Below are 13,648 nucleotides of genomic sequence, written 5' to 3'. Positions count from 1 at the left end.
ATAAAAACTAAAACTATATTCCACTTAAAAATAAGGGAGGAAGAACAGGCCTGCACAAAAATTAAGTAAATGAATGAATATAACAAAATTAAAAAATGATGAAAAGTAATCTGTTTAACATCAATATATAATGAAAAGTAAACATTAATCATTCCCTTAATACTGGTCACAGAAACTGAATTTGTACAAATTTGGGGACAAAATCAACTACCATTGGAAATACTGACAACAGAGCACTCTGCAGACCAGAGCAAAATTAACCTGGGACAACCAACCAATCCTTTTATTGTTATCGCACAATGATGCAAAGAAGCAAATGTACAAAACTAATTTGTGCATGGAAGCAGGCAGTACCTGTAGAGATGGTGAAAATGTTTGGAGGAAATGGTGGATGGACTCAAAAGAGGGAACAGAAAAGGAGGAAGTTTGAAATTTGTTAAAACAAATTGGAAATTTTCTGTGGAACTTCAGGCCTGCTGCTTCCTAAGCTAACCCTATTCAGGATGGTGTAATTAATAAATCATATAGTCATATGTCCACATTGCTACACCTGTTCTACCAACCATACATGTCTATGCATTGAGGAAACCCTGACTTAAGACAAATGGAGGCACATTCTCAGATCTCTACAAGCTTCCCTGTGATCCAGAGACATTAGACCACTACCAGGCAACCTTAGATTAGATTTACCCTGGAGGATGAACCCACATAATGAGAGTATATATTCTTGTACATACATATACAAGGGTTTATTTACAATTGTTTTATTTACATGGAATTGTATTGTACACACTTCACACTCTTTTGTGAGCCCTACTTTTGTAACTCAAAAATATCTCATGGAAACCCTTCCAAGTCAGCTAGCATAGTTTCTATTATTCTTGTCACTATCTCTGTTACATTCTATGGTGTGAATGCACCACAAACTATTCAATCATTATGGCATAGAGATTTTTGCCTCTCAGAACAGCCTTTGACTATATCCTTATAGCTTGCTATCATGCTAGTGTTTTGATTTCTCTATGTTTTCGGAGAAACTCCAACTTCCACAGATGGTCTTGGCTTCATCAACAGGGTTAGGTTAAGCAGAAGAACCACACGCTATGAGTATGTCCATCCTTTCCCCGACAGAGTCAAGAGCTAACATGACCTAATGGCAACAATGAACCCGCCCTGGGTCCCCACCTCCATCGTCAGCAGAGTAAGGACTTTGAATGGGATTCTAGTCACACTGGGTCCTGAGACGTAGACAATGGACGGCAGAGCCTCCAGGCAATCCTCCAGGGACATATAGTGTGTGCCAGGAATAAACCTTTGTTTTAATACAGTAATTTTGAAGGTTTTTTTTTTTTTTTTTTTTTTTAACCCCAGCATAGCCTAGTTTATCCTGGCTGAAACCAGCATAGACAGGAGACAAAGGTAGAAAGGCAATTAGGAGATGGTTCCCGTGGGGTCTTTCAGATCTTTGGCTTTTGTAGAATTTAGCTTTTATTCTAAACACAAGGGAAGCTATTGAAGGGCTTGAGCAAAGAAATGAAACAATCTGACATGTTTTGGCAAGATCACCGTGGCTGCTATTTGAAAATCCTGGTGAGAAACTAGTATTTGGACAGGGTAGTTAGAGGTGAAGTGGTGGAAATGCGTGTCCACTTTGAAGGGTAGAGACAAAAGTTATAGCGTTATCTCTGAAAATCAGATCTGGCTGGAATTGGAGAGGATTTTTCCTATTTATTGTGCTGTTTTAATTTGTCACAGCTGGGACATATAACATTTATTTTTAATTAAACAACTTATAAAAGTTAAACAAAATTAAAGGGAAGTATGAATGGTCAGTATCCCATTCTATGGATGGATCCCATTGTATAAATCTACCTACTCACCTGTATGTACATACACACACACACACACACACACAAAACATTGGACCATAGACTCAAATTGTTTAGAGCAGCTATCCCTAGAGAATAAAATTATAGATAATAGCTTTTAGTTTATTTGTATTTGCATGCATATATTACCTGCAATAAATATATAATGCTTTTGTAATAAAGAAAAAAAGGTATTATTTTCAAAAGTGAAAGACATAAAAATGCACACCTTGAAAGTAGAAGCTTTATAAATGAGTAAACTATCAGCTTAACACATTGTTTATAAATGCATTAGCCCCTACAATTATCTAAAATATGTATATATATATATAAAAATTATGCTGAACAAATATCCAGAAAATTAAAGTTTTTTTAAAAAAATGAAGGTTCTCAAGCCTTAAATACCTTAAAATAGGTTTCTGCTCGACAAAGATAGCTTTGAATACATAAAGGATCAATTCTAATAGCCTCAGAAAATTGCCAAATGGCTTCCGTGTAGTTATCCAGGTATAGCAGATGTATGAGGCCAATATTTACATAAGCCAAAGTAGTAGTTCTTAAAAAAAAATGAGACAGTGAAATCTTGTTAAACATTTTTCATTATTCCAAATGTTCTCCAATTAGGAATAAACTGAATGAAATAGATGCATCAGTATTCATCAGAGTATTTTTTTAACGTTTTACAAAGGAAAGTAAATTAGCTGCTCTCTGTGAAAAACTATAAATACCTTTATGAAACCCTTAGGAGGGAATTAATGTTTTTAGGGTCTGAGCTAGGAACAGAATTCCTGAAGTCTCCTAGACTTTTAGCAAAACTTTACTCTTCTTTGATTTACCTTCCCGTTATCTTGAGTCACAAGCTTAGTTTTTCTCAACTAAAGAGTCTTTACCTCAGGCTATGTTCTATTGGCCATGAGTGACAGTAAGAAACAGTCATATTCAAGGGTTTGGTGGCTTGGGGTTAAAATCCTCTCCACATACATATTAACACAGCTTTTCTGTATCAAATAAACGTTATTCATCTCTCTTAGAATCAAATTATTTTCAGTAGAGAAATAACCTTAGAAATTATCATGTTTGATGCCACTATTTCAAAATGAGAAAACCACCCATCCAATAATCTGGTCTGACAGAATCCCTGACCCCTTGCCTAGACACCAAAGTTCCTACTTCCCATTTTCTGTCTCTTTGAAACTGACACTCTTTTCTTTTTCTTTCTGGCTCAAAAATGTCCAAAAGAAAACCACTGTGGTCATTATGGAGTCATGCTCCAAGTTTACCTTGGATAGATTAAGTAAACCGTCTGCTGGTTGGCAAGGAATTGACATGATTAGTTACTCTTTCTGACACCTTCCCTTTTCACAAATGCTTCATTGGAAGAAAGGGGAAATTTTAATTAAATCTGTGACTTACAGTTTGACTTTCTGACTAGCGCATTTAACTTTCAGTGTGTATTTCTTCCTGAACCTATGGTCTACATGGTATTAGTGTTTTTATTTTGCTTTACTAAACAAAACAAAGCCAGAAGTTCTAAATAGAAGGTTGCTTTCCACTGAGTTGTATGCTGTCCATAGCAATCATATACCAAGCAGAATTTTTTTTTATTATTTTAAAACTTAATGACAGTTTTCCATGAAGTTAATTTCAAAAAGCTCTAGTCTGGGCATCTCCAAAATCCTCAATAGTATTGATTCCTTATCCATGGATTTAACTCCTGTCAAACCCATTTAACTTCTAAAATTTGCAAAAACACCCGAGGCAAACAGATGTTGAGAACAGGTTTTATTTTAGAAGTAATCTTGTTTTTAGAAGTAGTATTCTAATTCTAGGATGACTTTATAAGTGTCTCACTTTTTCTAGGTTATCAATGATTAGGGGAAAGAAACTTTTTCTCCCATTTTAGGTTTTCAATTTTTTACAAAAGTGAAATCAATATGAAAAGGAAAACGTACCTTTCTAGAGAAATAACAGTTTCAAAGTCACAAATTGCCAGCAACCAAAGTTTTAGATGTGCATAGACTATTCCCCGATGTAGAAAACAACCAAGATTCTCATAGCCATCATTTATGAGTGCTTAAAAATTTAAAAAAATGTATTTCATTCAGGTTCTAAAATAACCATATGTAAATTATATTTTAGTCTGTAACCTTCTTATTGCTTATTCTCATTTTTTAACATTATATAAAACAGAAACATATCTATGATGAGTGTACTTGTTTGGTAAGTTAAACAATAGTATTGTACATTAAAATGTATTTATTAGTAACAATGTGGCAATTGTGGTTCACAAACTCATTAGAGCTGAACTAAAACCTGATCGGAATCTAGCATAGTCCACTCACTGTATAGGTGAGGAGATTAAAGTCCAAAGGGGGTAAGTACATTGACCACCGTCATGATATGACAGTCAATGGCAAAGACTGGCCTAGAATCCAACTCCAGTCAGAAGGGTGCCATGACCCTTGATGGCCTGATTTTATCAGGAAGCCATCGTTACTGGCCAAGAACAGGCTTGGTTACTAGTCCTGAAGGCAGAAAGGAGAGGTCAGGCTTACACACAAACCAGGATGGACAAGCAAAGAGGCTACACCAAGGCAAGCAGAGCTTGGAGGTAAGGCAGATGGTTTGACTATGCACATCCCAAATAACAACTATCCAGGATGCACATCCCAAATAATGGAAGGGAGAAAAAGAACCTCTTCTCAGTACTCTAGGTGTGTGACTCTCATCAGTAACCAGTCTAGAGGTCATCTCATGTCTCTCGCCTACTGACTGCCCCTTCACTTTCAAAACATGTTAGTGAATTAGATGGGGTTTCCACAAGTTTTGACACATATCTTTAAAGCTTCTCATGCCATTCTACCTTAAGATGGAAAGTTTTGCCAAAATGTGCATAATGTTTACAGTCTAAGACAAAAATATTCACAGTACTAAATTTAGGGAAGTATAGTTAGTGTCAGCAGTGATCATACAGATTAAGTAAATACAGTCATGCACCACTTAATGGTAGGGATATGTTCTAGAAATGCATTATTAGGGGATTTCTTTATTGTGCAAACATCATAGAGTGTACTTTCACAAACCTAGATGGTATATGTTATATATGTATATACATATATCAGGTTTACCCATAGTATATACAGTGCATTTTTGACTGAAACATCATTATGCAGCACATGACTGGTATCACTTGAAGAAAATCTAACTGCTCAGTTCACGGTATGATTGACTAGCAATTAAAAAATCAGCTGCAGTTTGGGTGGTTGCTCTTAACAAATAATAATAATAAAAAAACGATTCTTAAGAAAAAAGGAAAAAAAATATTATTTAACCTCTCTGTGCTGTGGCTTTCTCATCAGTAAAATGTGAATGAAAATAGTACCGAGCTCCTAGCATTACACTAAATATTGAGATACTTCTTATTTGGCACTTTAAAAAGCACTTTGCAAGTAGCAAAATGCCCAATAAATGTTAGATATCATTATTATTATTATTATTATTATTATTATTACTAGCTTAGCAAAATATCTTGAGAGTCCTTTTTTGTTGTGGGCGATAAAACTCCTTGGGCTATCTGGTAGGAAAGGATTGAGGCTGAAATCAAGTTTGTCTGCTCTGGATAATTAAATAATAGGAATTTTGTTCAATTATTGTGATAGCCTAGAATTGGGGAGAGGAGGGCATGAGAAACCCAAAACTTGTATAAGAGGGAAATATAAGAAAGAAGCCTTTACAGAAAGACCAGAGAAAAAGGGATTTGGCCAGTGGTAGATGGATAGGGCTGACAGAGTCAGATAAACTTCTAAAAATGGGGGTGGTTTGATCTTCAAATTTAAGTTACCTGTGCTAACTTTATCTTCTGAACCCTAAAGCATTCAGCAACAGATTAGTAGACACAACATGTTTGTGTTGATGTTATACTGGGGAATGAAGGACAGACCTGGTAAAAAGCAAAGCCAAGAGAACAGTAGCCACAGAAGTGAGGGTGAGCAAAGATGGGGAATCCAGCCAAAAGCTGAAACTGGACTCAAAGATGATGAAAGAATTAGACAGAAATCCTCAGGCCCCTTTCCCAAGAATCCTTGGAAATAGAGGGGAGGACACTAGACTCCTTTCAATATACAGAATGAAATTTGAGTTATTTTATTTTAATATTAATGAGAACGGTGACCTCAGAAGGCAAATGGACTTAAGACAATCAAGTAACCATCACCTTAGCTCTTCTTCCCTGTGGAAATCTAGTTGTCTCTTCATCTCTAGACACTGTCTAATCTACAATGATGGGATTCTAGAACTTCACACCCAGGTAAACACAGGCATATCTGGAGCATTAGACTCAGGTTGGATTTCATCAGTCAGGATGGGCTCATTCATTCTGTTGGAGTCTGTTTACTGAGCACTGACTCTATGCTCACCAAATGTGCTGGCCACATGCATAAACCAGGAGTGTGCTGATTGAGGGTAACACAGAAATGGCCATTTTTAGCTATTGGTGTCCTTAGCTACTAAGGATTCCCAAAACCTATTTTTAGTTTATGGGTTAAAAACGCTGAATTTGACAAATCTCTTGGGCTGAGCCTATGGAGCAGGACATAGCACACCAGGACAATTTACTGCCATTTTAGAAAGCTGACTAGGAAACAGGCCTGGGTTTCCAGAAAAATATTTAGAACCCAGTATATTATAGAAAGAGATTTCTTTGATGTCACATTCTCCCCTTGCCACAGTTAACACACACACACACACACACAAAGGGCATATTAGAAACACTTATAACTAAACCATTATAGCTATATATTCATATATTGTATATCTATATAAGAATATTAAAATGTATAAGCTCATGTAATATATACTTATAATGTATATTAGTATATAGTAGTATATTTATTACATTAGTGGCCCCACTTTACCATTCACCACTATGAAACTGAGCTGTTGAATCTCAGATCAGATTACTACATACATGTAATTGAAGGCAAAGTACCTGAAACACTGTAATCCTGTAGCGCTCTAAAAGGGTTACTCTTTCTGAATAAGCAACCTCGATAATACAATGCTAACCAGTTATTAGGATCTAAGTGAATTGCAGCAGAAAAATCTTGAGTTGCTTCTTTGTAAAATTTCCGTTTAACATATGCAATCCCTCGGTATGTCCTAGGAAAAAAAGGTTTGTTTTAACAAGTATTGTAAAGTATACATTTTCTCTTTTTGGTAAACCTGTACAACTAATTTTATATTTGAATAACAATTTGTAAACGTTTCTCCTTGCTTCGCAAGAGAGTTTAGTCATGAAGTTAACAGTAAAAATGATACAAACTTTTTATAAATTGAAGTACACTTTATTGTATACATAATTATATGCTTATTAGGTACATTCTACATATTAATTATATGCTTACTAATTTCATTTCTTACATTTCTCATGGAGGTATGTCAATAAAATAAGCATTACATTTATTATTTATTCATTTCCCAAAATGTATTAAGCACTAATTTATACAAAATTGCTCCCTAGAAAAACAAAATGATCCATTTTGCAGAACACGGGCCCTAGTGAGTAGAAGTTTTAGAAGATTTTTCTCTGGGCCTTGAAGATACATCCAAATATGTGAGAGTCTGCTCTTTCATGGATGAAAGCTATTGCGTTAGTTGTGTAAACTGGATTCCTTTATCATTAACTTCTGACTCCAATTGTGAAATTATCACTGACTTAGATCTATGCTAAAAAAACTCATTTTCAGTTAGTTAATAATGTGAAGCATATCCATTGTTAGAAATAAAATAAAGATGACAAGGAAAAACAGAAGAAAGAAGCTACTAGGTTGCCTACTTAGAAGAAATAAAAATAGTGGGAGGTTGCAAGATGGCTGAATAGGAACAGCTCCAGTCTATAGCTCCTAGTGTGAGCAACGCAGAAGACGGGTGATTTCTACATTTCCAACTGAGGTACCAGGTTCATCTCACTTGGGCTTGACAGACAGTGGATGCAGGACAGTGGGTGCAGCCCACAGACCATGAGCCAAAGCCGGGGGAGGCATCGCCTCACCTGGGAAGTGCAACGGGTCAGAGAATTCCCTTTCCTAGCCAAAGGAAGCCGTGACAGATGGCACCTGGAAAATTGGGTCACTCCCACTCTAATACTGCACTTTTCCAACAGTCTTAGCAAACAGTACAACAGAAAATTATATTCTGTTCCTGGCTTGGAAGGTTCCACACTCACAGAGCCTCGCTCACTGCTAGCACAGCAGTCTGAGATTGAACTGCAAGGCTGCAGGAGGCTGAAGGAGGGGCGCCTGCCATTGCTGAGGCTTGAGTAGGTAAACAAAGCAGCCAGGAAGGTCAAACTGGGTAGAGCCCACCATAGCTCAGGGAGGTCTGCCTGCCTCTGTAGACTAAACCTCTGGGGGCAGAACATAGCTGAACAAAAGGCAGCAGAAACTTCTGCAGACTTAAACATCTGTGTCTGACAGCTTTGAAGAGAGTAGTGGTTCTCCCAGCATGGAGTTTGAGATCTGAGAATGGACAGAAAGCCTCCTCAAGTGGGTCCCTGACCCCCGAGTAGCCTAAATGGGAGGCATCAACCAGTAGGGGATGACTGACATCTCATACAGCCTGAGACAAAGCTTCCAGAGGAATGATCAGGCAGCAACATTTGCCGTTCTGCAATATTTACGATTCTGCAGCCTCCACTGGTGATACCCAGGCAAACAGGGTCTGGAGTGGACCTCCAGCAAACTCCAACAGACCTGCAGCTGAGGGTCTTGACTGTTAGAAGGAAAACTAACAAACAGAACTAACAAACAGAAAGGACATCCACACCAAAACCCCATCTGTACATTACCATCATCAAAGACCAAAGGTAGATAAAACCACAAAGATGGGGAGAAACCAGAGCAGAAAAGCTGAAAATTATAAAAATCAGAGCACCTCTTCTCCTCCAAAGGAATACAGCTCCTTGCCAGCAACGGAACAAAGCTAGATGGAGAATGACTTTGAAGAGTTGAGAGAAGGCGGCTTCAGAAAATCGGTAATAATAAACTTCTCTGAGATAAAGGAGGATGTTCGAACCCATCAAAAGAAGCTAAAAACCTTGAAAAAAGATTAGACAAATGGCTAACTAGAATAAACAGTATAGAGAAGACCTTAAATGACCTGATGGAGCTGAAAACCATGGCATGAGAACTACATGACGCATGCACAAGCTTCAGTAGCCAATTCGATCAACTGGAAGAAAGGGTATCAGTGATTGAAGAGCAAATGAATGAAATGAAGCAAGAAGAGAAATTTAGAGGAAAAAAGAGTAAAAAGAAATGAACAAAGTCTCCAAGAAATATGGGACTATGTGAAAAGACCAAATCTACATCTGATTAGTGTGCCTGAAAGTGATGGGGGAGAATGGAACCAAGTTGGAAAACACTCTTCAGGATATTATCCAGGAGAACTTCCCCAACCTAGCAAGGCAGGCCAACATTCAAATTCAGGAAACACAGAGAACACCACAAAAAAAAGATAATCCTCGAGAAGCGCAACTCCAAGACACACAATTGTCAGATTCACCAAAGTTGAAATGAAGGAAAAAATGTTAAGGGCAGCAAGAGAGAAAGGTCGGGTTACCACAAAGGGAAACCCATAAGACTAACAACACATCTCTCGGCAGAAACTCTACAAGCCAGAAGAGAGTGGGGGCCAATATTCAATGTTCTTAAAGAATTTTCAACCCAGAATTTCATATCCAGACAAACTAAGCTTCATAAGTGAAGGAGAAATAAAATCCTTTACAGACAAGCAAGTGTTGAGAGATGTCATCACCACCAGGCCTACCTTACAAGAGATCCTGAAGGAAGCACTAAACATGAAAAGGAACAACCAGTACCAGTGACTGCAAAAACACGCCAAATTGTAAAGACCATCGATGCTAGGAAGAAACTGCATCAACTAATGAGTAAAATAACCACCTAACATCATAATGACAGGATCAAATTCACACAAAACAATATTAACATTAAATGTAACTGGGATAAATGCTCCAATTAAAAGACACAGACTGGCAAATTCGATAAAGAGTCAAGACCCATCAGTGTGCTATATTCAGGAGGCCCATCTCACATGCAGAGACACACATAGGCTCAAAATAAAGGGATGGAGGAAGATCTACCAAGCAAATGGAAAACAAAAAAAAGCAGCGGTTGCGATCCTAGTCTCTAATAAAAAAGACTTTAAACCAACAAAGATCGAAAGAGACAAAGAAGGCCATTACATAATGGTAAAGGGATCAGTTCAACAAGAAGAGCTAACTATCCTAAATATATATTAACCCAATACAGGAGCACCCAGATTCATAAAGCAAGTCCTTGGAGACCTACAAAGAGACTTAGACACCCACACAATAATAATGGGAGACTTTAACACCCCACTGTCAACATTAGACAGATCCACAAGACAGAAAGTTAACAAGGATATCCAGGAATTGAACTCAGCTCTGCACAAAGCGGACCTAATAGACATCTACAGAACTCTCCACCCAAAATCAACAGAATATACATTCTTAGCACCACATCGCACTTATTCCAAAATTGACCACATAGTTGGAAGTAAAGCATTTCTCAGCAAATATACAAGAACAGAAATTATAACAAACTGTCTCTCAGACCACAGTGCAAACAAACTAGAACTCAGGATTAAGAAACTAATTCAAAACTGCTCAACTACATGGAAACTGAACAACCTGCTCCTGAATGACTACTGGGTATATAACGAAATGAAGGCAGAAATAAAGATGTTCTTTGAAACCAATGAGAACAAAGACACAACATACCAGAATCTCTGGGACACATTTAAAGCAGTGTGTAGAGGGAAATTTATAGCACTAAATGCCCACAAGAGAAAGCAGGAAAGATCGAAATTGACACCCTAACATCACAATTAAAGCCACTAGAGAAGCAAGAGCAAACACATTCAAACGCTGGCAGAAGAGAGAAAATAGAACTAAGATCAGAGCGGAACTAAAGGAGACAGAGACACAAAAAATCCTTCAAAAAATCAATGAATCCAGGAGCTGGTTTTTTGAAAAGATCAATAAAATTGATAGACCACTAGAAAGACTAATAAAGAAGAAAAGAGATAAGAATCAAATAGATGCAATAAAAAATGATAAAGGGGATATCACCACCGATCCCACAGAGATACAAACTACCATCAGAGAATACTATAAACACTTCTGTGCAAATAAACAAGAAAATCTAGAAGAAATGGATAAATTCCTGGACACACACACCCTCCCAGGACTAAACCAGGAAGAAGTTGAATTCCTGAATAGACCAATAACAGGCTGTGAAATTGAGGCAATAATTAAGAGCCTACCAACCAAAAAAAGTCCAGGACCAGATGAATTCACAGCCGAATTCTACCAGAGGTACAAAGAGGAGCTGGTACCATTCTTTCTGAAACTATTACAATCAATAAAAAAAAAGGGAATCCTCCCTAACTCATTTTATGGGGCCAACATCATCCTATACCAAAGCCTGGCAGAGACACAACAAAAAAAGAGAATTTTAGACTAATATTCCTGATGAACATCGATGCAAAACTCCTCAATAAAATACTGGCAAACCAAATCCAGCAGCACATCAAAGACCTTATCCACCATGATCAAGTGGGCTTCATCCCTGGGATGCAAGGCTGGTTCAACATAGGCAAATCAATAAAACGTAATTCATCATATAAACAGAACCAAAAACAAAAACCATATGATTATCTCAACAGATGCATAAAAGGCCTCTGACAAAATTCAACAGCCCCGTATTCTAAAAACTCTCAATAAATTTGGTATTGATGGAATGTATCTCAAAATAATAAGAGCTATTTTTGACAAACCCACAGCCGATATCATACTGAATGGGCAAAAACTGGAAGTATTCCCTTTGAAAACTGGCACAAGACAGGGATGCCCTCTCTCATCACTCCTATTCAACATAGTGTTGGAAGTTCTGGCCAGGGCAATCAGGCAAGAGAGAGAAATAAAGGGTATTCGATTAGAAAATGAGGAAGTCAAATTGTCCCTGTTTGCAGATGACATGATTGTATATTCAGGAAACCCCATCGTCTCAGCCCAAAATCTCAAGCTGATAAGCTACTTCAGCAAAGTCTCAGGATACAAAATCAATGTGCAAAAATCACAAGCATTCCTATACACCAATAACAGACAAACAGAGAGCCAAATCATGAGTCAACTCCCATTCTCAGTTGCTTCAAAGGAATAAAATACCTAGGAATCCAACTTACAAGGGGTGTGAAGGACCTCTTCAAGGAGAATTACAAACCACTGCTCAACAAATAAAAAAGGACACAAACAAATGGAAGAACATTCCATACTTATGGATAGGAAGAATCAATATCGTTAAAATGGCCATACTGCCCAAGGAAATTTATAGATTCAATACGATCCCCATCAAGCTATCAATGACTTTCTTCACAGAATTGAAAAAAACTACTTTAAAGTTCATATGGAACCAAAATAGAGCCCACATTGCCAAGACAATTCTAAGCAAAAAGAACAAAGCTGGAGGCATCACGCTACCTGACTTCAAACTTTACTACAATTCTACCATAACTAAAACAGCATGGTACCAGTATCAAAACAGATATATAGACCAATGGAACAGAACAGAGGCCTCAGAAATAACACCACACATCTACCACCATCTGATCTTTGACAAACTTGACACTCATAAGCAATGGGGAAAAGATTCCCTATTTAATAAATGGTGTTGGGAAAACTGGCTAGCCATATGCAGAAAACTAAAACTGGACCCCTTCCTTATACCTTAGGACCATAAAAATCCCAGAAGAAAACCAGGGCAATACCATTCAAGACATAGGCATGGGCAAAGACTTCATGTTTAAAACACCAAAAGCAATGGTAACAAAAGCTAAAATAGCTACATGGGATCTAATTAAATGAAAGAGCTTCTGTGCAGCAAAAGAAACTATCATCAGAATGAGCAGGCAACCTACAGAATGGAAGAAAATTTTTGCAATCTATTCATCTGACAAAGGTCTAATATCCAGAATCTACAAGGAACTTAAACCAATTCACAAGAAAAAAGAAATATATCAAAAAGGGGGCAATGTGAACATACGCTTCTCAAAAGAAGACATTTACACGGCCAACAAACATATGAAAAAAAGCTCATCGATGCAAATCAAAACCACAGTGAGGTATCATCTCATGCCAGTTAGAATGCTGATCATTAAAAAGTCAGGAAGCAACAGATGCTGGAGAGGGTGTGGAAAAGTAGGAATGCTTTTATACTGTTGGTGGAAGTGTAAATTAGTTCAACAATTGTGGAAGACAGTGTGGCGATTCCTCAAGGATCTAGAACCAGAAATACAATTTGATACAGCAATCCCATTACAGGGTATATACCCAAAGGATTATAAATCATTCTACTATAATGACACATGCACACGTATGTTTACTGCAGCAATATTTACAATAGCAAAGACTTGGAACCAACCCAAATGCCCATCAATTATAGACTTATAAAGAAAATGTGTCACATATACACCATGGAATACTATGCAGCCATAAAAAAGAATGAGTCTAGGCTGGGCATGGTGGCTCACGCCTGTAATCCCAGCACTTTGGGAGACCAAGGTGGGCGGATCACCTGAGGTCAGAAGTTCGAGACCAGCCTGGCCAACATGGTTAAACCCTGTCTCTACTAAAAATACAACAATTAGCCAGGTGTGGTGATGGATGCTACTCGGGAGGCTGA

The 13,648-nt window shown here is 37.6% G+C and overlaps 1 protein-coding gene across 1 annotated transcript in view; it reads right to left on the bottom strand.

The window, feature by feature from the left end:
- The window catches only part of TTC6 (tetratricopeptide repeat domain 6), a 226,017-nt gene that overhangs the window by 48,976 nt on the left and 163,393 nt on the right, over positions 1-13,648 (bottom strand). The window contains exons 17-19 of the mRNA XM_025392893.1: positions 6,856-7,025; positions 3,821-3,941; positions 2,274-2,424 (exon numbers count right to left, since the gene is read on the bottom strand). Coding sequence (XP_025248678.1) covers positions 2,274-2,424; positions 3,821-3,941; positions 6,856-7,025 — 442 coding nt within the window. The remainder of the gene's footprint in view (positions 1-2,273; positions 2,425-3,820; positions 3,942-6,855; positions 7,026-13,648) is intronic.

Source organism: Theropithecus gelada, chromosome 7b (assembly GCF_003255815.1).
Source record: "Theropithecus gelada isolate Dixy chromosome 7b, Tgel_1.0, whole genome shotgun sequence".
In the NCBI taxonomy this organism is placed as follows: domain Eukaryota; kingdom Metazoa; phylum Chordata; class Mammalia; order Primates; family Cercopithecidae; genus Theropithecus; species Theropithecus gelada.
This window is presented reverse-complemented; position numbering and strand designations above follow the sequence as displayed.